The sequence below is a fragment of the Strix aluco genome, chromosome 1, assembly GCF_031877795.1.
Source record: "Strix aluco isolate bStrAlu1 chromosome 1, bStrAlu1.hap1, whole genome shotgun sequence".
NCBI lineage: Eukaryota > Metazoa > Chordata > Aves > Strigiformes > Strigidae > Strix > Strix aluco.
In genome coordinates this window covers 81,750,684-81,774,945 of record NC_133931.1, presented here as the reverse complement: position 1 = coordinate 81,774,945, position 24,262 = coordinate 81,750,684, and the positions used below count along the sequence as shown (strand labels likewise).

The following is a 24,262-nucleotide window of genomic DNA, read 5'->3' as shown; positions in this document are numbered from 1 at the left end:
GCCAAGTCTACACTAAAGAATCTTTGCTTATGTCACCACATCAGGTTTCCTGATAAGTTTGCACCACAGACTATTAAAAAAATTATTGACAGCATAAACTACACTTTTTTCCCTTCTGCCCTTCCATCTTCTCCCAACCTCAATTATATCAGGTAAAAGCACTGCTTGCCAAGATAAATTAAGCCTATGCAAATGTGCTTTTCTTTGCTGTAAATATAGTATTACACCTCTAATTAACATTATAATATCCAGAAAAGTTAAACCCAAGCTTGGCCCTAAAACTCAATTTAGGGACAGGAAATAAGAGCTCTCCTCCAGGGTCTCAAGCAAATTACCTGGCAAACCCAGGACAGATTACATGACTCAGTGCAGCTTTCATATATTTGGGGGGAGTTCCCCCTTCACTTATTATGATATATTTATGCAAGGAATTAAATCCATGCTGCTCCTTGATTTTGACTATGTGTGTCTTAGCCCTTCCTTAACCTTCAGCTTTTTTAATGGCACAGAGAGGTAGACAACTCCTCTCCAGTTTCCCTGGAAAGCCTGCAGAGACTAACATAAGCCTACCCTTTTCAGTGAGAAGCAGACTACTCAATGCTCCAGATCACTGGCTCAGGCCACGCTGGCCCAAAACACACTCTGATCTGTGCTTTGGTGTTTTGACTTTCACAGTCGCAGCTCACGTGTTCAAGGAGCAAGGCTGAAGAGCCTTAAGGCACTCCTCAAACAACAACTACTTCATCAACCCAGAAAGCCACACCCAGCTGCAGATGGCTGAAACAGACGTTTCCCATTTTAATAAAAACTTTATCTTGCATGTGAAGCATTGTTTATGAATTCCAGGAGTATCTTCCACGTAACACAGGCCCAGGCACATCAGACTTCTCTTTCTGTAAACTGGATGGTGAGCAGGCTGTACTTAGAAATGATCACAACCTAGATGCTGCTTCAAAAGGGGTTGCAATTCTCAAACCTTAACAGCAGACACATGCCTTATCACTAAAATTTCTCTTCTGAGTAGAGCTGAAATATAAATATTTATCTTGATAGATAATAACAGCCCTTTGGAATAGAAATTGCAGCAAATAGGCATACTGTACTAACTACTGCCTTTCCCAACTTTCTGCTTACTTCTAAACAATGCTTGGAGGAAAAAAAGTAGTAATGTGAATATTTTGAAAATGTTGGTCCCAAGGGGCAGCCACCTGTTAGAAAACAGAAGGCTAGGCAGAAAGAGCAGGAGTGCTCCCTTGAAGCTGCTTATGCCAGTTTCCTAAACTGACAAAAGAGCCTTCACAGTGACAAATTCAACATAGTTTTGAATCAGATTAACACTTCCTCAGAATATCTCCAATAGCACACCCACCCCAAATCCCAAGGTAAAAGAATCAGCCTGATAAGAGCTTTAAGATGTCCTCTAGTCCATTCCTCTGTGAACCAAGGTGCGATCAACTATACTCAAGTCTTTAATAGGCATTCTTCTCCAAAATGCTGAAAGACTTTCATAATGGAGAGTTTACCACCTTTCCCAACATATCCCATCTCTTTCCTAGTCTTCCTGTTGAGAAACCTTCTCTACATATTCATCATAAAAAACACTATATTTTTAGAAAGCATATGAAGTGACATATCATAGAAAAATCAAAGGTTAAATTTAAGAGACTAACGCAGAAATGACTACTACTGACAATAAATACAGTAACAGAAGTGAGTGGAGGTATAGACTGAATTTCATACAAATGAGTTTATTGCACCATGGGGGGGTAAGAGAGACACACATGGATGGAAGAAGATTAACAGAGGTATACAAATCATTAAAGGCAGAGAAAATTAGGATAGATTACTCATTAAATACAGTGGATGCTAACACGTTTAAGCATCAGACAACACACTTAAAATGAAAAAGTGGAAGTACTTTTCATCTAAGGTGCAATTAAACTGCATAACTCATTGCCACAGAATCTGGCATACATTGCAAGAGCATAAATGGGTTCACAAAGTAGCTAGCCTAATTAAGGGAGGAAAAGTCCATCAGTGACTATTAAACACTGATTCTGATGCATCCTTCAGTTCCAGACTCAAATAGGCCCTGACAACTGAGAAGGTAAAGGTAACTTTTTAAGCATACAGTTCCTTTTCTTTGTACATCTGGTGAAGGCCAAAAGATACTGTAAGACGTTTAGTTTGATGTATTACAGCCACTCATGGGTAAAGTTAAGAACCAGTTCAAATACATAACCTTTTTTTAATAACATTAAAGGAGGTGAGAACTGGTGGTGGTAGAGAAATGATAGGTGTATTCAAATGTGGTTTAGAAGAATCTTTCTTGCACCAAGAAGACTTGAGTTCTCTACTCAGATGCAGTCTGCATATGGAGAAAAGAACTTATCTGTGGAAGAAGATCCCACTAACTCTTGCCATACACCTTTCATGTTTTTTGAGCACGGACTACTGTCAAAAAGCAGACATTGATCATAGTTGAAACAGAAGAAGCTGACTTAGAACTTCATACAAAAATGTATGGGGAAGTGGAACCATACTATTGATCTGCATCCAGTGCTTCTAAGCTGAAAATCTATGCCCATAAGTGAATCCGTTATGTCAAAATTTGGAGTCTTGACACTTTGACTAAATGGTCCCGTGGATACAAAGATGATCATGGGGAGAGGGGAAAAAAGGAAAAAAAAAAGGGTAAGTAGAAAGTGAACTGGACAGGCTTCACATGAAAAGAGCAACACAATTTTACAACAGTGGATGCACGCACACTTGGACTTGCATCCACGAATGTCAATACATCAGAATTTAGGGAGAATTATTAGTTGGCTGAGTTTTGACTGTCTAGTGTTTCTGTAATGGTAACAAATAGTGCCAAATAAAGAGAAACAAGCTTTCATTTCAAACAAATTTTGAAGTGAATGATTTGTGAGACCACAGCCCACTGACTCTGGAACATCTTTTCTATTCAACACAGTTTATTTTAACATCTCTTTGAATGCTGTTGAAGAATTGGCACCTCACTCATATTAAAAAAGAATGAGGGAGAAAGCAGAAGGGAAGAAAAAAGAAACAATAATTTTTGCTCCCCTCAAAATCAGGAGTCAGCCTTTGATCAGAAACATTTCAACATCACTGTTGGTTCCCTGTATTTGATAAACCATTACCATGCCACTGACAGTTCACTGGACACTGCCTCCTCTCAACTTCTGACTAGAGCTGACTGAAAACCTCTAATTATGCCCAGCGTCCTATTAAAAAAAAAAAAAAAAAAAAAAGGCAACAAAACAACACATCAAAAACCAACAACAAACAATAACAAACCAAAACACAACAAAGACCTGGACCAACCAGAAATGCAGGTAGAGAATAAATCAGCCAAAAGTTATTCATGCTTTAACAAGGACTGCAGATTGCTGTCTTATACTTGAACATAATCTTCCTTATAACACCAACAATAGGAATGCCTTTTGGGACCTGCTTACATTCAGTTTTAGAGCAAGTAAGAGGAATAACTGAAGAGGGTGTGCCTCTCTTGGCAGTCACTACACATTCAAGAGTTAGAGATGAAAAAAAGTACTTATTAGATCATTTTGTCCATCCTTCTGTCAGTGGAAGATAGTCCCCTGTAGTATATTTAAGTTCTTTGAGCAGTCTAAGTTTTCAGTATCTCCAAAAATAGAAATTTGACCCATCCCCTAAAGAGATCATTTTAAACTCTAGTAACATTCAGTTTTATGAAGTTTTTGCTACATACTTGCTTTACAACTTTCTACTTTAAAGTATAATGCAAATTAACAAGATACTTTTTTAACAATTTACATCCCACTAGCAGTTCTACAGATTTCATCCCCTTTGACTACTCAAACACTTTTTTCTTCTTTGCTCAAACAACACAGTATTAAGTATGTTTTGTAAGTGTCTTACAGAAGTAGATTCTTGCTTGTCTGACAGAAAAATAAGTATTTCCACATGGAAAATATTACAGATTTTACTAAAAATGAAGTATTAGGCATGCATATGGAAAATCCCGTATGTGTATATACAAAACTAACAATGCTTATTATTTTAGAAAATTTTATAAGAAATCAATTCGAGAAATCTTTCTGATGCTATTTGAAGTCCTCAGTCACTGGAGTGCTCTAAGACTGTATTTACAATAAAATTATTAAAAGCTTAATCACCCATTAAACAGGCAATCTGTAAACACACTTCTGATGCATCCGCCATAGTAGGTGTCACTGCTGAGCTCTTGCGTGTCACTTCAGAATTTTCTAATAATGCATCTTCTGTTTTGACTGAGGGACCACTGTATCAACCCTACCTTAATGAGGTTTTTCTTGATTAATCTTAGAGATCTTTACCCTTACCAATCATTAAGACTGAACAGACAGCGCATGTTACTTATGAGGAAGATTCTAGCCTTCAGCTTCTCATGGGTTTTATTCACCTCACGCCCCCTTTTCAAGGCTACCACCCAAACCAACTTCCTCTTGTTATGCTCCCTGTATTCTTTAATATCTTTATTTCATTTGGCTTGACTCTTTTTCACAGAAAAGTGTGTTTTTAAGTTCTATCATCAGTTCCACTTAAGGTGTTGCTATCAGTGATTCAGAACAGGAGGGCATATACAAACTCAACTGTATTTAAAGAAAAAACCCAGCCAGGTTGGTCAATTTGGTTTCTTAGGAGTCCCTCCCTTCCCCCCTCATCAGACTGCTGTGGAGACTTGGGAGCTCCCCAAGCTTAAAGTCAGGAAGCACAGCTTTCAATTCATCTCCATCCTCTTTTACAGGCTGCGCAAAAGTTTAAATCCTAGAATCCCATGGAATTAAGTTACTTTAAAAGGACTGCTTTCATTCTTCTGTGACTGAACACTTGAAAGCATATTTTGAAAATAATAATAAATAATAATAGAAGCAGCAGCTCTGCTGGGCTTCAAGGCTCCCACTCTCTGTAGGACTGTGGAAGTTTGTCTTTTTCTTATTGAAGCTGGAGTGCAAAGGAGAAATTAAATAAAAGCTTGCAAAAGAAACAAAGTAGTCCATTCCTGGAACTGATTTTTTTTGTAGTGAAGCTCCCTCTGCCCAGCCCTTCAGTGTCAGAGCAGGAATTTTTCATATATTTCCATGACAAGTGTACAGTCCTTCATGTGATTGCTTTTACCTGTGCAACCTCTTCAAAGTCTTCATGGCGTTTCTGCAAAGCTCTGGCACGATGCAGGGATTTTCCCACTCCAGTATGTTTGCTAAGAAAAGCTTCTCCATGGTTTTCAATCCAATCCAACACCTGTGGTACAGAACAGACACACACAAAAACTCTGAGTGGATGTACTGAATGTTGCAACAAAAAGACAACTATTCAAGAAACTAAGAAGCTGTAAAGGGACTGCTTATAAAGAACTGTACTGTTGGATTTATACACAGTATTGCCATTGAAGGGCATTAATTACATCTCATTAACTTTCCTCAAGGCAATAACTAGCTCAAACTAGCTAAATTGTATGATTTAAGATTATGTTTATTTTGAAGCCTACCAAGGACAACCTCATTTCTACACATTCATCAATTTGACAGTAATCTGATCCAAGTGGCTAGACCCCTTCTAAGGGTCTCTCTGTAATCTGTTTATGCCTTCAGCTGACATTTTTCTGTAATGTAACACTAATGGAGTTTGCACATTCCCCAACAATGCTGGTAACACAGTGAAGTTTAACTTCTCAGCTAAAATAACTTCTCCTACTACATATCATTAAGAAGATTCAGTACTAGAATTTTTAGCTACATAATGAAAGTTAGTCTAAATCATTATAAGATGAATGACAATGCCTGCATTCAGAATATATGAAAGATTTTGCCCCAATTCTGAAGAAGCATCCCCTCAAAACATCAACTAGACATAACTGTGTATTGTAAATTTTGTAGCTGAAAAAGTGAGGAACAAAAGACATTTTTAAGGACATTAAAGTTTCTACCACAATGACTGGGCTGACAGCTTTATAAATAGTAAAAACTGTACATGTAATTAGTTCCTGCCAGTTAGCACAAAGGATTACTGCACACATACCAAGTTTCTGATGAGTGAACGAACAAAAACATCTGGTCTCTCTCCAAACTAATACATTTTAGCCCTATCTTAATTCATTCATTAGCTAGCATGCATATGGTATTTCATTCTTTAGAAGATACTCAGAGGTTCAAGAACACTGTTCAGAATTAGACAACTGCATACAAACAATTTTCTTAAGTCAGCTAACCATGTTTATACAGTATTTATGTAGTGGTTTGGAATATTTTACCTAACATTTATCTCCAGCATTCTTTTTTCTTTAAAAACTGAGTGTTTTGTTTCATTTTGAATATACCTGCTGGAAACCTGTATCTTATCTCTCCTTACCTACTCGTGTCCTTTACTGTGATTCCTGAAGTTGGGTGAGGTGGGTTTTTTTTTCCCCTTTTCTTGAACTGAAAACATTTGACACTTAGTGTAACTAAAGCGAAAGATTTTTTTTTTTTTTGGGGGGGGGGGGGGGGGGCGCTTCTAAACAGACTTGAGAACTATTCCTGGAACATCACGGATGGCTACATTCACACTGTCCCCATACAAAACATCCATGCTTGCTTTAGTAGAAAAATGAAACCATCTGGCATGATTTTCTCATTTATCTTGACAGAATTTTTTTTGGTTTGCAAACCCTCTCCTACTGGACATCTTCAAACCAACAAACAATCCCATAATGCCACATAATACAGCCATCTCAAATCACCAACACTTCACTAAATCTCCATACTTCAACTTATACAATATTTTTCCTAGTCAGTATTACCAAAAGAATATTATTGTGTTTTAGGTCAATGTAAGCTTTCATTTGCTTCTTTCAAGGGTAAGTATTGATCTGAGAAAGCAGGGTGAGGAGCCAAGCATGGCCTCAGTTACCTGTAAAGTTTATATTACAAATGCTTTTGACTAGTTGCAGGAGACTACCCTGCTCTTCTCATTATAAAAAGATCTAAAAAGAGACATGTTTGGATGAGAGAATTAGACTGGACTCTGGAGACTACTAACAGTTAGTTGTAAGCTAACAAATGAAATCAACAGCAAAATCTGTCCCAGAAAGCATGGGATGAAAAGCAGAAAGCAGCCCAGGGAGAACGATTTCTTCGCCAAATAATGCTCAGTAACTTCTCAAGAGAAGAAATTGTCATAGAAATCCAGTAGACAGATCATGACATAAGCCAGGCAACTAGAGAAACACTGTTGCCTCTAAGTGAAATCAGTATGAACACAAGTCTTATTAGTGCTCAGCCTTCTACCTTGATTCTTAACAAAACTGAGGAAGCACTCTTTATTTGGGAATTTCACAGCATGTAAAGGCAAAGTAAAGATATGCTCTTGCCCATCAGTGAGAACTTTTGCATACCGCTTTGACCAAAGGACAATACCATTAGCTGGCACTCATATTGGCCATTTAGCAATCTCAATTGATGTATTTTCTTCCTCATCCTGGGAGAGGTGAGAGTTACAGAAACTGTCATACCAACCCACTAAGGATTCTTCTACTAATACTGAAAGCACATGGAATTCACTCTGGTAGCTCAGTAATCCATAGGAGTTTAACAGGTTCAATACTTTTCAGTGAAAGGGTGAATAATATTATCCTCCACTGCTGCAAGTTGCTTTAATGATGCAATTAAACTCTAACTGCAGCCTCAGCAGAACCATCCTTATGCCCAATACAGGTTCTAGAAAAATGCCTATTTTTCTAGCACCAACACTGGATATATGATAGAAGAAACTACTACGGAAAGATAGCTTCATTTTGACAAATTCATTGCTCATGGCTCTAAAATATGTGTTCTGTATATGCTGCTTGCATAAGTAAACAATCTGACCTTTTGCAAATTCAGAGTGCTCATTTTCACCAGTCTTTCCCACATTAGTTTACACACACCTTACCCCCCATCTCTTTAGTAACTTTGCACACACTCACTTTTCTGATCTCCACCACTTACTTGGTGCTGACATAACATTCAGAAGAGGAAGATGGAAATCTCTGCAGTTCTAACCTGTGGATAGTTAAAATGTGGAAATACTCTCTCCCAAAAAGAACCACTATACACTGGAACCACCTCCAAAAGCCACAAGGGAATCACCCAGTGAAATCAGCACTATGTTGATGCTGAGCACCACACATTCTAGGCCCACCCTCCATTAGTCAAGACTGAAACAAGTGACTGTTACAACAAAAACTCAGTCTTTAAGACAGGCAGAAACAGCACATTTATCCAGAACGGACAGAGGAGACACCCGAGGTCAGTAAGACCTAATAAACATATATTTTGAAAAAAAAAAACCTACTACGAGTATGTTTTACTGATCTCTGGCTTGCAAGCCATCAGGAGTGTTTTTCAGACCCAAAACTTTCACTGTATGAGTGTCAGCTTCTACCAGAAACATTATCTTTTACATTCAACTTGACCTTACATTGCTTCACAGCACAAAATCCCACATTGCTATTGCAAGTCTGCTTTATTGTTTCATATCAGAATCGTCAGAACCAGCTCTTTTCCTTAGGTGAAAGGCTGGCGTATATTATCCACTTGGTAAGCTTGTTAATTCTTAAGCATAAAAATTATACTTTTATTAGCGTTTTTCACATTAGAAGGGCTATTTTCAACAATTGAATGCAGCAACCAATGACCTGACTTTAAAAAAAATTTAATTAAAATAAACACCCTCTGTTTTGGTGTTAACATACAAACTAACCAGGAACTAGATCTCCTGGCATGCTTCTGCTATTTAAGGTCAAACTCAGAATTCCATTCAGTTTAAGACTGTCATAAGTTTTCACATTTCAAATTTCAGATTTGCTTTCATTCACATCTTGTCTGCTATTTTTAATATTTAATGCGCTACTTTCCTTACTACTTGCTCTGAGAAATTAGCAGATGATTCTTGGTGTACACAAGCTAGCACCACAGTGCTTTTGCTGATTTGGAAAGCTCCACTAGAAACACCTTCCCAATACTGAACATATAAGACAGAAGAAAAAAAACAACCAATTTTCTAAGGTGGAAGTAACACACGATGCAGTACCAGCTCAACACAGCCAATTCCCCCTTCCAACTCAGCTCTTTCACTCAGTTAACACTTCCATGAACCAATTTACTTCATTAATCCAGCAGAAAACTATGCCAGCAGAGGGAAGAGGAGGAAATCACAGACTCATGCTGAAGGACAGTTATAGATTCAGTTACAATGCACTTGGTTGCTTGCCACTATGTGCAATTTAACTATAAACACTGGAAGAGAGCTGCACTTGGTTTATTTTGACATGAAAACAACCACATTTAACTTTACTGACAATAATTAAAAAGGTTTTCATGCTAGTTCCTAAATCATGCTAGATGATCTTAATTGAATTTTTTAAGGTCTGAACAAAGACTAAGAAGCCCAAGACAATGTGCAAATGAAAACTAAAGTATTTTAGAAAGTTGCTTTGGAGCTCTACATAAACCATTCTAGAATTGTCTTGGATATAAATTTAACTAATACCTCAAAACTGAGTCATTTCATGCACTGAATGGTGTCAATGATTATTCAGCTGAAGAAGTAAGATTTCTCAGATAAATGAGATGATCTGATAAGGTTGTTTTGTTTTTGCCTTGCAAGAAGAAAGAATCCTTATTATTCGAGATCCCTTTTCTTCCCTGATGGATTTTCAAAACTGAGGGAGCTACAATCTGCCAAAGCAAGTCTATTCCAGGGAAATACCATTATCTGCTTGCCATTATCTTTAAGGCATCTGCTCCTGGCCATTTGATTAATTTGTCTGGTATGGATGTTGAATTATCCTTGTCTTACAGCGTGATCTGCACTGAAATGTAAGTATGAAAAGTTGTATTACAAAAGGGAACATTAACCACAATTCACATTGTGATTTAAAAGGCAGTGCCTAAAATACGCCAATATCTGAAAGTTAAGTTAAAGTAACAAAACAAAGAGCTATGCTTCCACATGCAACATTTCAGAAGCCTCCAAATGTGGGTGTTAATGGCCATTACAGGGATAAACCAAAGGACAATCCAGTCTCTGGCAGTGATAACTACTAGATATTAAGGGAAGGGCTTAGGAACATAGCAAACAAGGGCTGCAACTCTACGTAAGATCTAGTTTGAAATCAAAAGTGGTTGACAAAGGTGTGCGTTAGCACCAAAGGCTGCAGCTTCAAATTGTCAAGAGGTTATCTTGGTATCTTAATGCAAGATCTGACTTGCAAAGCATATAGAGAAACCAGAGGCATGATCAGGACAAAAGAAATTTCACCAACCAGGCATGTACTGAACAATAAGCCTAGATGGATTAACCCTCTTGAACCAACTGGTTCATACTAAAGACTTCTGGTGTACTCACAATCCACATGCATGATTTCAATAACACATTCTTGATACCGGAAGTAATGAAAATATATAAAGCTGTCTACTTCGTTGTTTTCAAACCTGTGACTATTAGATGTTAAATGCACCAGTTTCAAGGGCTGACAGGTCTCAGAAAATGAAAATCCAGCTTCTTGCTGAAGAACCTGGTGGTGACTCTACAATGACTTGACTCTAATGAACGGTTATTTGCCAACTTCAAAGAACAAAGCAGTCTCAGAGCTAACTCTTCCACTTCAAGAGCCATGACTCAGGAAATCCTTTTTCTGTTTCTTCCCACAAACGTTGTCTCACTCCCAAGATAATCAAGGTAGAGAGTAGGAACAGCACAGTAAGACTCTGTCGCATTTAATGAATACCCTCCCCAGGAAATAAACTGCCTGCAGCCTGGCCTACAGACCTGAAACTTGAATGATGTAGCTGACAAATAACTGCAGGAGATCACTTGGCCTAGGTTACCTAAGTAGGTTCTACCTGAATTCAAACTAGAGGAGAAAGTTCAAGGATCCAATCTGTACTTGCTGGCACTAGGCTACCACGGAGAGAACCTACATTTTTCCCCTATGAGAAGAAAACCACTGTATTAATTCCAGTTTCTGAAGACTCCTTATGAAGCCTTTTAAGTTTAAGAGGTGATTCATTTGTGGACTGTGCCTCATCAGTTTTGAAAAGTGCCCTTCACTGACTACTCATGCAAGTACCAGCACTGCACCCTCCTGACTAGCTACTATTTATGTAGCAATCTTGATGAAGAGCCTCTAGGATTTACACAATGGCATAATAGTGTTTTCAGTTTGATCCTCTATGACCATTCATAACATTGACTCTACTTTCTTTTACTTTTTTTGTCATTAACATTTTTCAGGCCTTTCTGCATCCTTCATCACATGAGTGTTGAGAAGTTGGATAACTGCCTGACTTTCAACACATGCCTCTTTTTACATCAAAAATTAAGTAAAAGTTTTATTAGTTTTACACTTAATTTACTGCTTAAGTATTTTTTTAACTTGTTTTCTTTAACTTAAATGAAGAGATAGGCACTGTATATAGAAGAAAGTTGAGCTAACAAGATTGCTCACTCTCCCCACCACCTGCCTCAATGAAGTATCTTTTTCAACTACTGTAAATGATGGAAACCAGGTTATTTTGGTCCCAAATGCTCACATCCAGCATCTTCTTGAAACAGTTAAGTACAAGAAATTTGGCTTAAAGTGTAACTAACTCGGAAGAAACAAAGATTAGTTTAACCAGAATGTATGACTGGCTATCAAAAAACCCCATTCAGAAGTTCCTGATCTGTGAACACCTTTACACTCAAATGAAAGTACATGATCAGCAAATAAATACTTGCCATCTTTACTTTTTTATGAAGATGAGCTACTGAGGGATAAATTACTAATGTCTCTGTCAATTGCAGCCTAAGGCAAACATTTTTTGTTTATTACAAGTCTATCAACAAAGGATTTCTGTACAGCTTTACCTTTTTAAGCTAAAACCATGTCAGATATATTAATGCCTGTACTTAACTACTAACTTTTATGGATGTCATCATAATAATAAGAATATGGCAACTAATAACCATTAATTCAAGAATGTCATTGTCAGAAAGTAATCTTATCTGTAATTTTTAAACCTCTTTAGCATACTACTCTCGGGTTTTTAAGTAACCCCGTTAAGTCAGTTAAGTATCACTGAGGATTTGAAACTAAAAATTTGTCACAGAATAACAGTTTATTTTTTGCATGTTACTCCTACAAGTCTTTCTGACACTTGGAGTCAGAATTTTACCTAGAATGTGAATGTCAGCTTTCAGTGCAAGCTCAGCATAGCAGTCTATAATACAAAAATCTTTTTTATCTTATTTGACTTAAAGTAAACAAAGAAATTAATTTAAAAAAAGAAAAAACTGAAGTAGGCTAACTCACAAATACAATTTCTACCTGTAACAGCTAACATCCTCTGATAACACACAAAACTTGGAATCAGTCAGTCAATCCCATGCAACTATTCAATTGTTAAATGAAAGAACATGGGGTTTAGCAATCAAAACTCACCTGTCAATGCAACCAGCTTCAAATCACAGGCTGACAGAGTACAACAGAATTTAGACAACATGAAATAAAACCTACCTGTTGAACATCCTGTTGAAAAACGCATAGCTGAAGCCGCTGGTGCAAGCGGACCTTTCGATGCTGCCAAATATTTTCCAGTTGGCGCTGGTGGTGCAGTACTTCATGGATGACATCCAGAACATGATGAACTGCTTTTGAGTAGTTGGCAGAAGCGGTGAGGGAATCAGAACTCCCAGGAGTCAAAGGTCTCTGAAGTTTGTCAAGCAGTGACTTTCCATCTTGGCTCACCTGACCACCAGAAAGGACTAAGAATTACTTGTCTTGCCAAAAGCTGTCAGACTATTATTTCATTCCCCACCCCCTCTCCCTATTTTAGATGTCTTTAAGAACTCAGGGAGCAGTGATGAAGATTTTTTTTATTCCAGGCATAATTACATGCAGCTGCTATAGAAAAAAAAGTATATTCTCCCTCTATATAAGATGATTTTAAGAAGCAGCACTTTTCTAAATAACAGCCTGTTTTTCAATTTTTCATTACCTTAACAATGCTTTTCCTTTAAAGTGATTTTATGTATTTTTTTTTAACAGGTTAAGCCTAACTTAGAATAAATATTCTTCACCTCTTTCTCTAGTCAACAAAGCACCTAAAATTAAGCATTTGTCCAGAATTATCATTCTAGGAGCATCCCTCCATTTGCTGTAAAGGTGGACAGGGAGGTTACTTTCTATAGGTTAATATTCATTTGGTGAACACACTTAGACCAACAGATACAAACTTAGGATGTGATTTGATCTGACATGATTTACAAGTTCTAAATTATTATTGTCACTGGCAAGCCAAAGGCAAACAGTTCTTATGGCAAACTTAAACCTGATTAAACCACATAAAACCTTTCCATGCAGCAAAGAAAAATACTCTTTTCCAAAATGTGTTTAACTACTGATGCTGACAAGAAACATTAGTCATTTCTAATTGTCATCTTCTCTGATTCAAACCACAGGAAAAATATTCAGATTTAGCTTGCATGCCAATTAAAAAGGAACAATACTATCTTATCTGGCTGCTATTAACATTTAGCCCTTACCAAGGCACTTTTCACTGGCTTTTAAGTATTCTGTCATTTTTAGCATGAAGCTCATAGTATCATTCAGCTACCTGCAAAGAACTTTTCTAATAGTTGATCTAACAGGCAAGAAGAATTCATCTGAAACCACAAGACTAGACTGTAAACAATAGTCTGAATCCATCAAATCAACACCACGTCAGAAACGGAAAATTTATCAAGGTCTTCCCCCAGTGGCTATTTTCAAGAATTTTCACTAAATCTAGGCACATTTTAAATTTGCTATTCAGTAGTCAAACAGATCTGAATAAAAAGTCTCTTCTAATAATTAGTTTACAAGTGAGTTCATTTCTCAATTCCAATTTAAGCTTTTTCATTTTGCTAGTAAGTATCAACATAGAGAACAAAGCTCACTTGGAAAAGTAGCTCCTATAAAGTCAAGTCAGGAAGAAAAACAGTAATTTCCATAGTAGTAGTTACAATGATTTTTTTTTTTTCTTTTCTGTATCCAAAGCAATTATCTAATACTAGTCTTTCAAATATTTCAAGATAATGGACTTCAATTATCTATCCAGAGTCCATGAAATTTAGGGAAAAAATAATTAATTGTGACAGCCCCTTGATCCGATTAGTTTATTAGCTTTACAAACAAATGACCATGCACATTTCCTCTTTGGAGTTAAGATAGTCAAGTTCTATTCCTTCCCAGTGCATGACTACCTTAAGATTTCAGTGAGATATATAACTTCATTTATATATATATAACTTTATTTAAGGCACAGCTATTGGATTTTCAAGCACACCAGTTATCTAAGCTTGTAAGGTAGCAAGTTATTTTCTAGTAATATACAGTAATTATCCTCAGTGAAATCAGACTTTCTATTCTTAAAAGCATTTACTCTCTTAAAATTACTGTCTTCTACTTTGCAACCAAGTCATGTTGTCAAGATATTGTAATCTAAAATGAATGACAAAGTGTTGTAATTTCTACAGTGTTCCTCTCTCTCTCCCCCCTCTGTTCATTTATCACAAAAGGAAAGAAGATCCATGCTATAACAGAAATGAAGTCATACATCTAATAATGATAAGCAGTAGTTCTGCAATATCTTTACAGAGAAAGACAACTCCATCAATCTTCAAAGAGAAATGCATGTTTAAATACGGCAAAATAAAACCTTCTGTCCAGAGGAAGAACACGACTTGTACATACACATACATCTATTATTTCTGCACCAATTCTGGTTGCTAAAGACAAAGCTATTGCTTTACCAGATGGGGAGAAGTAATGACCTGAAACCAGAAAAAAAGCATCTAATGTTTGCTTGGGGATTTTTTTGAGCAGTTCCAATGAAGATTTTGTCAAAATCTCTAGCTATCCCAAAGTCAAAAGCCACAGCTTTGAAATCCTAAATAAATTTTCAAGGTATTTGCCAGAGCAATCTTATAATCTACCCATCTAATTTATTTTCATTATGCATCACCAGGAAGCAAACAGTATTTAACATGGTAATCCACAGTACTTATTTACACTTAACAGCAGGCTCTAATCCAGTCACATCCCTGATGAAGAAAAAACCAACACAAAAACCTCCCAATCCAAAACAAACTCAAATTTAAAAAAAAAAAATCCCACTATTTTAACTTCAGTGCTATATAATCATTACTCTAGAGAGGCCTAGCCTTCTTTTGCCTTGCTGCATTCTCATGGAGCATGTACCCCAGACTGTCTCTCTTCACAAAAATGTACTACAAACATGCTATGTCTCTGTCCCTTGTTTTACAAGGGGATCCTCCCTATGAAGGGAGGTTATAATAAAGAAAAGAAACCTTCATACAAAACATGCCCTCAAGAATGAGTTAAAACAGGTTTGTGTAGTAAGATCGCAAGTTTTATCACCAAAGGTGTGCTTCAGTATGTCATTAGATCAGTTGACATATCAAAGTATCACATACCAGGAATGGCGATACCAGTGCGTATTTTACACAAAAGAACAACTCACATGAACTCTGGACATCTGATTCATGGTAATAAAGTTTATGCAGGCTCTAAGATAGCAGGTATTCAGAAAAACCCAGTTTTGATATACTAACAATAGGACTAATCATCAGCACTAACCTCACCCTCCTTTAACTGCTAAATGACATGTGACCAGACTTAGGATTCAGTTGTCCATAATAGAGCTGGTTCATCAGAAAGTAGTTTTATCATTAATGTAATGTATAAATCACAACCATTAATTCAGTCCCACATGACCTCCTTTTCAAAGAAGGTACAAGTTGTAGCCTAAGCTATCCTGTGTCCACTGATCATTTTTTACCATGATTTAATCAAGTACATAATTTTATGCAACTTTCATGAGAACAGAAACTGCTGTATTTAATCTAGAATAACATCAGTCCAATTTAACAGCAAAAATAGTTTTACCCTGTGATGAGGACAACCCTGGAAAAAGAAAGCAAGAAAAGCTCAACAGGAAGTATGGAAAATACCTGTTAGCTAATAGTGAAGTCAATAACCATTTGATTTTCTCACTTCAGCTAACTAAAGCACATGAAAGAACTCAAAATGTGAAGAAAAATGATACTATAGTCATCGCTTTCTAGGCCACCTTCAGAATAAGCATTTTATCTTAAGTTGTACACACAACTATTAGAAATATTAAGAAGTGTTATTACTTCATTGTGTGCAGAATCCAAGATTAGAGCAGCAGCACAGGATATGCTAATCTTACAAATGCTGACTACATAGGCACACTGGCTCATTTAAGTGTCTTTGAGGTTGGCAGAACTAAGTATATTACCTTCCGGCTTGTCAAGTGACATCCTTTGATGGTTAAAGCTTTTTTTGTGAGGCAATTTCAGAGATGGATTTTCAAAACACACTTAAAGCAATCCACGCCAACATAATACTTTCCCAAAGAATACCCAGCTAGCTTCCCTTCAAGTAAGTGTTTAAACAATAGTAACATACTGCTATTAAAAGATAGTAATATGCAAATGCAAATGAAAACATACTTAGTACATTGCAAGGGTTGTTTGTACCACACATGGGTCCATCTTGCTTTTTAAATTTCTTTCAGAAGATTAAGGGTGAGACTCAACATTTAATTTTTGAACAGTACCGAAATCCAGTATACTAAATTAAAAAAGGAGCCTGGCACTTGAGTTTCCAACTAATGCACTATGCAACAAGTGATGCCAGTTCATGATCCAAACCTAACATTACACCATTTTATCAAGTCATCAACCTAAGGAAACAAACAAGACACTTACCTCAGAGTAAGCCAAGGTAATATGCTCATATATCCCTTGATGATGATGGATAGCATCTTCTAAGTCTTGCAGTTCTGAGGGAAGCTCTACCTCACCACAGGCTTTACACCATGAGTCCACATTGCTCATGTACTGCAACAGGAAAAAAACAACAACATTCTGCTTGATTTTGGGTTCTATCAGTAAGTACACACATGTTGGTAATATACAAAAGAACTGGCATCTGTGTGACAGCCACTGAAGAGACTTTTTAAGGGAAAATGTCTAATCTGCTTCTCTCTCAACTGACCAAAATGAAACTTACATCAGAATAGAAACAAATATTCAAGTCTGACTATACTTGTGCTTTTAGTTATATGGAACTCTTTGAGCCATTCACAGGCAGGCAGGCTTAGTTGTATGTTGGCAGCCTTCAGAACCAATTAAACTGTTGGCAATACTGATGCTTCAAGTTTACTCTTCCTCCTTTTCTTGACTTTGCAGCTAAGAAAAAGTTTACTTAACCCTGCACCTGCCATTTCAGATGCATGAAAGCCAATTAAGATCTTGTCTACACAAAGAGGTAAAACATGCTACAGCTTTCAAGTCCAGACGCTCGGCTCTTACCCATCAACTGCCTGTGCAGATACTCATTGTATCATAAGGTATCACCTCACCTTTTTTAAATCTTCAAAGGAAACAGAGTTACTTTGCACATGTGTGCACATGCACACACACACCCCCACCCACCAAGAATTAATGGTCAACTGTTCACTGAAACACTCCATAGTTGCCTTTTGCTGCAAAGAGATCATCAAGGAGGCAAAGCAACATTAGAGCACAGCAAATTCACATCTCAGTCCCCACAGCACTACCATCTACACGCAGAGAAGCAGTAAATCCATTTGGCAAGCTACTACAGCAGCAAGCATGTAAGGGATTTACAACTTAAGCGGGCATCTCTTAGGACTAACACTGAACTTCGAGCACACAGCTATGTCAGCACAGCTGCCCAAGTCAAGCCTTTCAGGGGAAACTGAGGATACTGCAACAGAATCTCTTCTGCAGACAATTTAAGTTATCTCTGAAGCTTAAGCTGTCTTGACAGACAAGAAACTGCCAACATAGCTGCATGCACAGCGAAAGTTCTGTCAACTTATTTTTGACAGCTAGGGGGCATGAATTTTATACCCTTGTTATGCTAGAAAAGGATAGAGGAAAAGAGAATCTGTTTTTCTAGGAGTTTTCATAGCTGTTAAACTTAGTACAGCCAAGCAGACGTGCTATCTGTAAAGTACATTTGCCCTCTATTCATGTCAAGTTCAAGTCTCAACAGTTTTAAGAGACCAAGCCATTTCTGTCATCATATGTATCTTAATTCCTGGAGCACATGTAGTCTTTTGAGGAAAAAGTAATCCACAGACCATTTCTGGTACTCCATTATTGTTTGAAAGCCAGGAGAAAGGGTGATACTTAACTCTAAGATACTTATTTAATTCTTGTTTCATCAAGGGACAATTTTAAAAATCACTAATGTTAGGCACTGAACATTGAAAGCAGCTCCACATGGAACCACAGAGCTACACCTCTTGCACCAGTCATCAGGTACTGATAGCTGGGTGCAGTCTTCACTGTGTCTGACAGTAGGCAGTGACACTTACCTGTCACTTGAAAAGGGAACACATGCATTCAAGAAGGGTGTGTTAGTTCTTTGGCTGCTTATTTTTTAATCATCCTTTTATGTAGGTCAAGCATGACCAGTCTCTAAAGGGGTCATTCCTCTCATTCCAAACCCTCTTTCCTTGAACTCACTCTCCACTGTTAATGAAACAGCTAATACATCACAGCCAGGTATCTTACAAAGCAACTAGGACAATCCATCACAGTTAATCATAAAATGAAAACCACAGAAGGAGCAATTAAAAAGTAAATTAATCCCAGCAGATGTTGCACTATTTTCTCTCATTCTTCTCTCTCCTCCTGTTTACACTTACATTTAGTGCTGAGGAAGGTAACACCAACCCTTACCACAGTTGCCCAGCACACACACACAAAATCTACACCCCTGACTTCTGATGAACATCATTTTCTTATGAAAAAAGACAGCATTCAAGTCAGGATATATCTATTTGTTCATGTTTCACCATCTCTCTCCTACACATATGGCTGACAGTGCTTAAACGTAAACCTGAATAACCCAAGCAATTAGAAAAGGATCAATACTGATAAGGTACCACACTGTGTCTATCAAATGCTTCAAGCTGGTTGGTGACTTCTATAGCAGAAAACAATTCCTTCATGGCATCAGTTTATATACTTTACCTTAGTCTGTCTAAGGACAGTTAAACCAACGACACCACTAACAATGAAAAACAATGTGTATTTCCATCTTAATACATTCACATTTCTAATTTCTGGACATTCATGAAGTTGAGTATCTGTGTAGTAGAAATCTTGAAAAAAACCCCACTTGTTAAAGTGGGCTGCTTCCTTCTATTTCTGCAGTTATCAACTCCCCAAGTGGTTTCCTCATTTATTCCAAATTAAAGTTGGCAAGGCAAATGGAAAGATGAGTATTATAGCAGCCATACAGGACACCAGAGCTTCAGTCAGCCATAACCACCCAAGAACCTCTGCTCTCCAAATTCACCAGAGACATACAGAGCAGACAGTCTATAATATCAATGGGTGACTCAACAGCACACACATAGCAACTCCTTCAGAACTGAATTCCCTTGAGGGGAAAACATGCTTTCACCATCAAGACTATTAACTTGGGGATATTTATTCCTATTTCCCCTACATATACCTCTTCTCTGGCAGTTACACACGGTTAATGACTTAATTAAAATAATTGGTATAGGCCTAAAGCTAAAATTTTTGTTTAATATAGGAGGAATCTCTTATGGGATACTAAGTAAACATCTCCCACCACAATTTCAGATTCAGAAAAGAGTTAATTAGCTTCTCAACTTTCAAGCCAGTTCAACTTAGTTTTCTATAAGCAATTACTTTGAGTTAAATCATGACACTCAAGGACTGATTGGGGGTGGAGTAGTGAGAACAATAGAACAAGTGATGATTTCTGGATGTAGGAAAGACATTATTTTGATACTGACTATACTAATTTTATTCCTTCCTTTCTTTCAACTTAAAAGCTTCATATAGTTAAGCATTTATGTCCACTTGATTTTTATTCACATAGCTAATTTTGCTAAGTTTTATCTCGCATTGATATGAGCAAGGCATTTTGTGGAGAATATAAGGACTGTGGGCTGTCCTGAGAACAAGTTTTTGTTTGATATCAGCTGAAATCAGCAGAAATAAATGCTCTGGCCTTCTTGACGACCTTTTCAATCACTGTTTTGTACTTCTGTCTCAATCAAAAGCAAACAGTAGAACTCACCATTCCAGCATGGAAACTTGTTGGTGCCCTCCCCATTCACTAACCTGTTCAGCTTTCTGATGGAAGATGGAGGACATATCCAGTAATGTGCTACGTTCATCCAAGGCTGCAGCAAAGGCCTTCCATTCTTGCTCCAACTGACTAGCAATCTGTTTTATTTGCTGTGAAGCATAATGGCCAGACTCAACCAGGCGATTTGCTACTGACATGATGCGGTTTATGTTTACATACACATTCTATGGAGGAAAAGGAGGGAAAAATTAGTGGAAGCTAGCAGACCACTTAAATACAGAAGTATACTTCTATAAAATTCTTCTTTATTACAGTACTGCTTAATAGACTGGCTTTATTTGCCAAATTTGTACATGCCTAACTTTGGAATCTAGGTGTATAATGTAACAGCTTATCTGTATTACTGACAAGGGAGGACAACTTGAAAACACCAGAGAGTCTCAAGCTAACATTAATGGTCCGCTTAAGCAGTCATATCATATGAAGATCCATTATTACAATGAAGAGCTAACCATATTTTGCAACAGCCTCAATAAGACCGTTTACAGACGTTCAACAAGACATTCAGACACACACAATATAGGAAAATCAAAGTATAATTAGTAAACAGTTGATCTATCCATGGTATGCATGTGTGCAACATCACTCTACGAATCTTTACACCAACTTCTGAAAGTATTTCTACTTTTTAAGTAACAAAATACAGAACTCTGAGTTCTAAGGAGTTCAACAGTTTTAGATTGTATTTCCTGACACTATATTGCCTCCGAGCTAGTGCTGAAAACTAGACAAATAAGGTCAAAGATCAGAAGGATTCTCTAGCATACTGACATTACTCACTGATGGCTCTTAGTCACTCTAATTTTCAATCAAAAGTTTCTGATTCCTGCGAAGCTAGAAAGAAGAACAACTTTGCCACCAGAAGGTTTCTGAGTAGCTCTTCCAGAGCTACATGTAAATAATGCTGAGTTGACACTTCTTCCGACTGGGCTAACTCTCATACATCTAGAATGAAGTTCTTAGAATCACAGGATTGTTGAGCCTGGAGATCATCTAGTCCAACACCCCTGCTCAGAGCATGTTCAATCAGAGCAGGTTGCACACATTCATGTCCAGTGAGGTTTTGAGAATCTCTAAGAATACAGAGACCACAATCTCTCTGGGCAACCTGTTCGAGTGGGTCTTATGTTTAAATGTAATTTCACGTATTTCAACTTGTGCCTATCACCTCTTGTACTGTTCCTGGATATCATAGAAAAAAGTCTGGTTCTGTCTTCTTTATTCCCTCCCATCAGATACTTGTATTTTTGTATACCTAAGGTCCCTCCTAAACATTCCTTTACCCAGGGTAACCAATAGCAGCTCTCTCAGCCTCTCCTTGTACAAGACAACCATGCCCTACAGGTACTTCATAGAAGAACTTGGTCATGATGACTTCTCAGAAAGGGAATGAGAGCTTTCCAGATAATGCTGTCCTGCAGGCAAACTCTAACTTGTATGTGTACACTTGGAGCAACCCCAGTTCAGCCCTGTTTTGTTGATTACAGTGTCCCTTTTGTTCACATCACAGCAAACCCTTTGCTTACCAACCTAGCCCACCACTTCTCACTTGATTGTTGGTCCTCTTCTACAAATTCCGCCATTCTTATGCTAAAAGTTCTTCTTGTCAGGTTGTCTGGCCTGCTGGCAAGGATACTTTTGCCCCACTTGGTCAAACAGCAATCCTTGATCCTCAGAGAGAGGGTCCCATGGCTGTAGAAACCAAAACACTGTTGCCAACTTCAGCTGTGTAAACAGTTGTTGACCTGCAGGATCCATCTACCCTCTCACCAGCAAGACTGAGAAGAAAACCACCTGGGCTCCCATGTCCTTGACCATGGCCTCTGGAGCCATGTAGTCATACTTGAAACTTTCCAGGTCACCCCTGGCAGTATCGCTGGTGCTCACATGGAAGAGCAGCAGGGGGCAATAGTCTGAGGGCTGGACAAGCTTTGGCAGTCTTTCCACAACATCCCAAACCCGAGCCCCCAGCAAGAAGCAAACTTCCACGGAGAATGAGTCAGATTGGCAGATGGAGGTCTCTGTTCCCTGCAGAAGGGAGTCTCCCATTACTATCACTCGCCTCTTCCTTTTGGTGCTCCTGTGTGGCTCAGACTCAGATGGCACGGATGTTTTATTTGACAGTTCCCAGCTCCTCATCAGCCATGAGGTCAGCAAACCTGTTCTGTAGCTGCAAATCTTCAGGTGGAGCAGAAACCTTCCTCCTAGTGCCAGAAGCAATTATCTTCCAACCTTCATTATCATGGGAGTCTCCACTTCCCAAACAGACAGGCACAGACTCTGCCTTACCCTCCTCCCTTCAGAACAGTTGGTAGTTTGGGCTCTTGAAGCTGCAGAGTGTTGGAAAAGATCTAGTCAATCTCTTTCTCATTATCTTTGATGCTGTGCAGACTGCTGACTTCCTCCTGCAGCTCCCTTACTTGGTGACACAGATCCCTAATAACACCTCCTGTGGGCAAGGAAACCATCTCCTGCTGCCCCAGCCTTGGCAAAAGGACACAGGCATTCCCTGCAGCCTCGGACCTCTGAGCTGCATCCTTCTTCTAGGTTGAGGCCTCTGATGTTACAGGGATAGTCAGTCCAGCAGTATCTGGGGACTGTGCCCTGGGCGGCACTACCACCATTGCTAAGGACAAAGATGTTCTGAGCAGAGCTGCTGGCCCTTTCTGCAGCACAAACTGCTGCATCCTTTGGCTGCTTCTGTTAGCTGCACTCACTCTTACCTATGTCCTAAAAATTACATGTGGGGTCAAACTGCCAAATACTATCACAGAACGGCTGGGAAGAAAACAACACTATGAAAATCTCAACATTCTGCAAAGAAATATTTTTCCCTCTTGTTCACACAGCACATTCTGAAATGCCAGTATGCAGGAAATGCCACAGAGCAGTTAGCTACCTCTCAGCAGCAGCATTACAACCTTCCCTGATCAAGAATTTGACTGATCAAGTTTCTAAACTGAGTCCAGTGAGCCAGGAAGAATAGAACTGACCACAACAAGACTCAGCAAAGGCCACAGATCAACAAGTGACAGAATAACAAAGCCTTCTGGTTTTGCTGGAGAACTGTATGGTTAGGTTACTGTTGAGAGATGTGACAGGCAGCCTGCACCAAAATCTGACTATATCTCTGCCAGTAAGAGAGGTCAGGGTAGAAGGCTGGCATGTGGACACCCAGCACCATGCAAACACTAAGTATATGAGGTGGAACCCTTACGTGCTGGCATCAAGCCACTGCCCAGAGCCTGACACTGGCTGGCTGGAGGAAGAGTTGCACTTCCTCCAGGCTTTGCTGTCCTGACTCATCTGAGTGGTAATTGGCACAGGTCTCTATTAATTGTAACTGTATGCACATATGCAAGCAGGACCATACCTGACACAGCCTACACCTCAGCTGGTCCACTTAATAAACTGAGCACAGCAGTATTGTGCTGGCTGTTTTTCCTTCCTGTACAATACTAGCTTTTCATTTTTTAGGTTATCCCACGCATCTATGCTCTCCTCTTAAGCACAGCCAAACAACTGGAAGAGAACAGACCTGCTATTTCCAACAAATTTTAAAAGACTGGAGAGCATTTAGGCCTATTAAAGTGTATGTAGCATAAATACAAGACTGCTAAATTAATCCAGGAAGCCATTACATGTCTTTACAGTGGTGTGAAAAACACAAGTGCCAAAAAGAAAAGAATAAAGGCTATATTAGAATGCCATTTGAATTGTGTATCATAATAAAGGAATTTTGAAAATTCTGGCATGTCAGTTAGATATGAAGGACAGGGCACCATAAATGTGAAGTTAAACAAATCAAAACTGAGCTGTGGTTAAAATGTATTTATTTTCCCATGGCAATCTGTCTTCGCAAGTGTGGAAGAATACCCCCTATAGCAGTATGAATACGAATTAATACATTGAACACTTTCCAAGCTATGTATACCACATTCCTTTCCTCAAAAAAAAATTGCA

At 38.2% G+C, this 24,262-nt stretch overlaps 1 protein-coding gene across 4 annotated transcripts in view; it reads right to left on the bottom strand.

Moving 5' to 3' along the window:
- The window catches only part of TRIO (trio Rho guanine nucleotide exchange factor), a 254,994-nt gene that overhangs the window by 136,728 nt on the left and 94,004 nt on the right, over window positions 1–24,262 (bottom strand). For 3 of the 4 annotated variants that reach the window (XM_074826110.1, XM_074826140.1, XM_074826130.1), the window contains exons 7-10: window positions 20,272–20,463; window positions 16,843–16,974; window positions 12,563–12,793; window positions 5,164–5,286 (exon numbers count right to left, since the gene is read on the bottom strand). In XM_074826110.1, the coding sequence (XP_074682211.1) occupies window positions 5,164–5,286; window positions 12,563–12,793; window positions 16,843–16,974; window positions 20,272–20,463 (678 nt within the window). The remainder of the gene's footprint in view (window positions 1–5,163; window positions 5,287–12,562; window positions 12,794–16,842; window positions 16,975–20,271; window positions 20,464–24,262) is intronic. The other variant, XM_074826120.1, reaches the window with a different exon arrangement.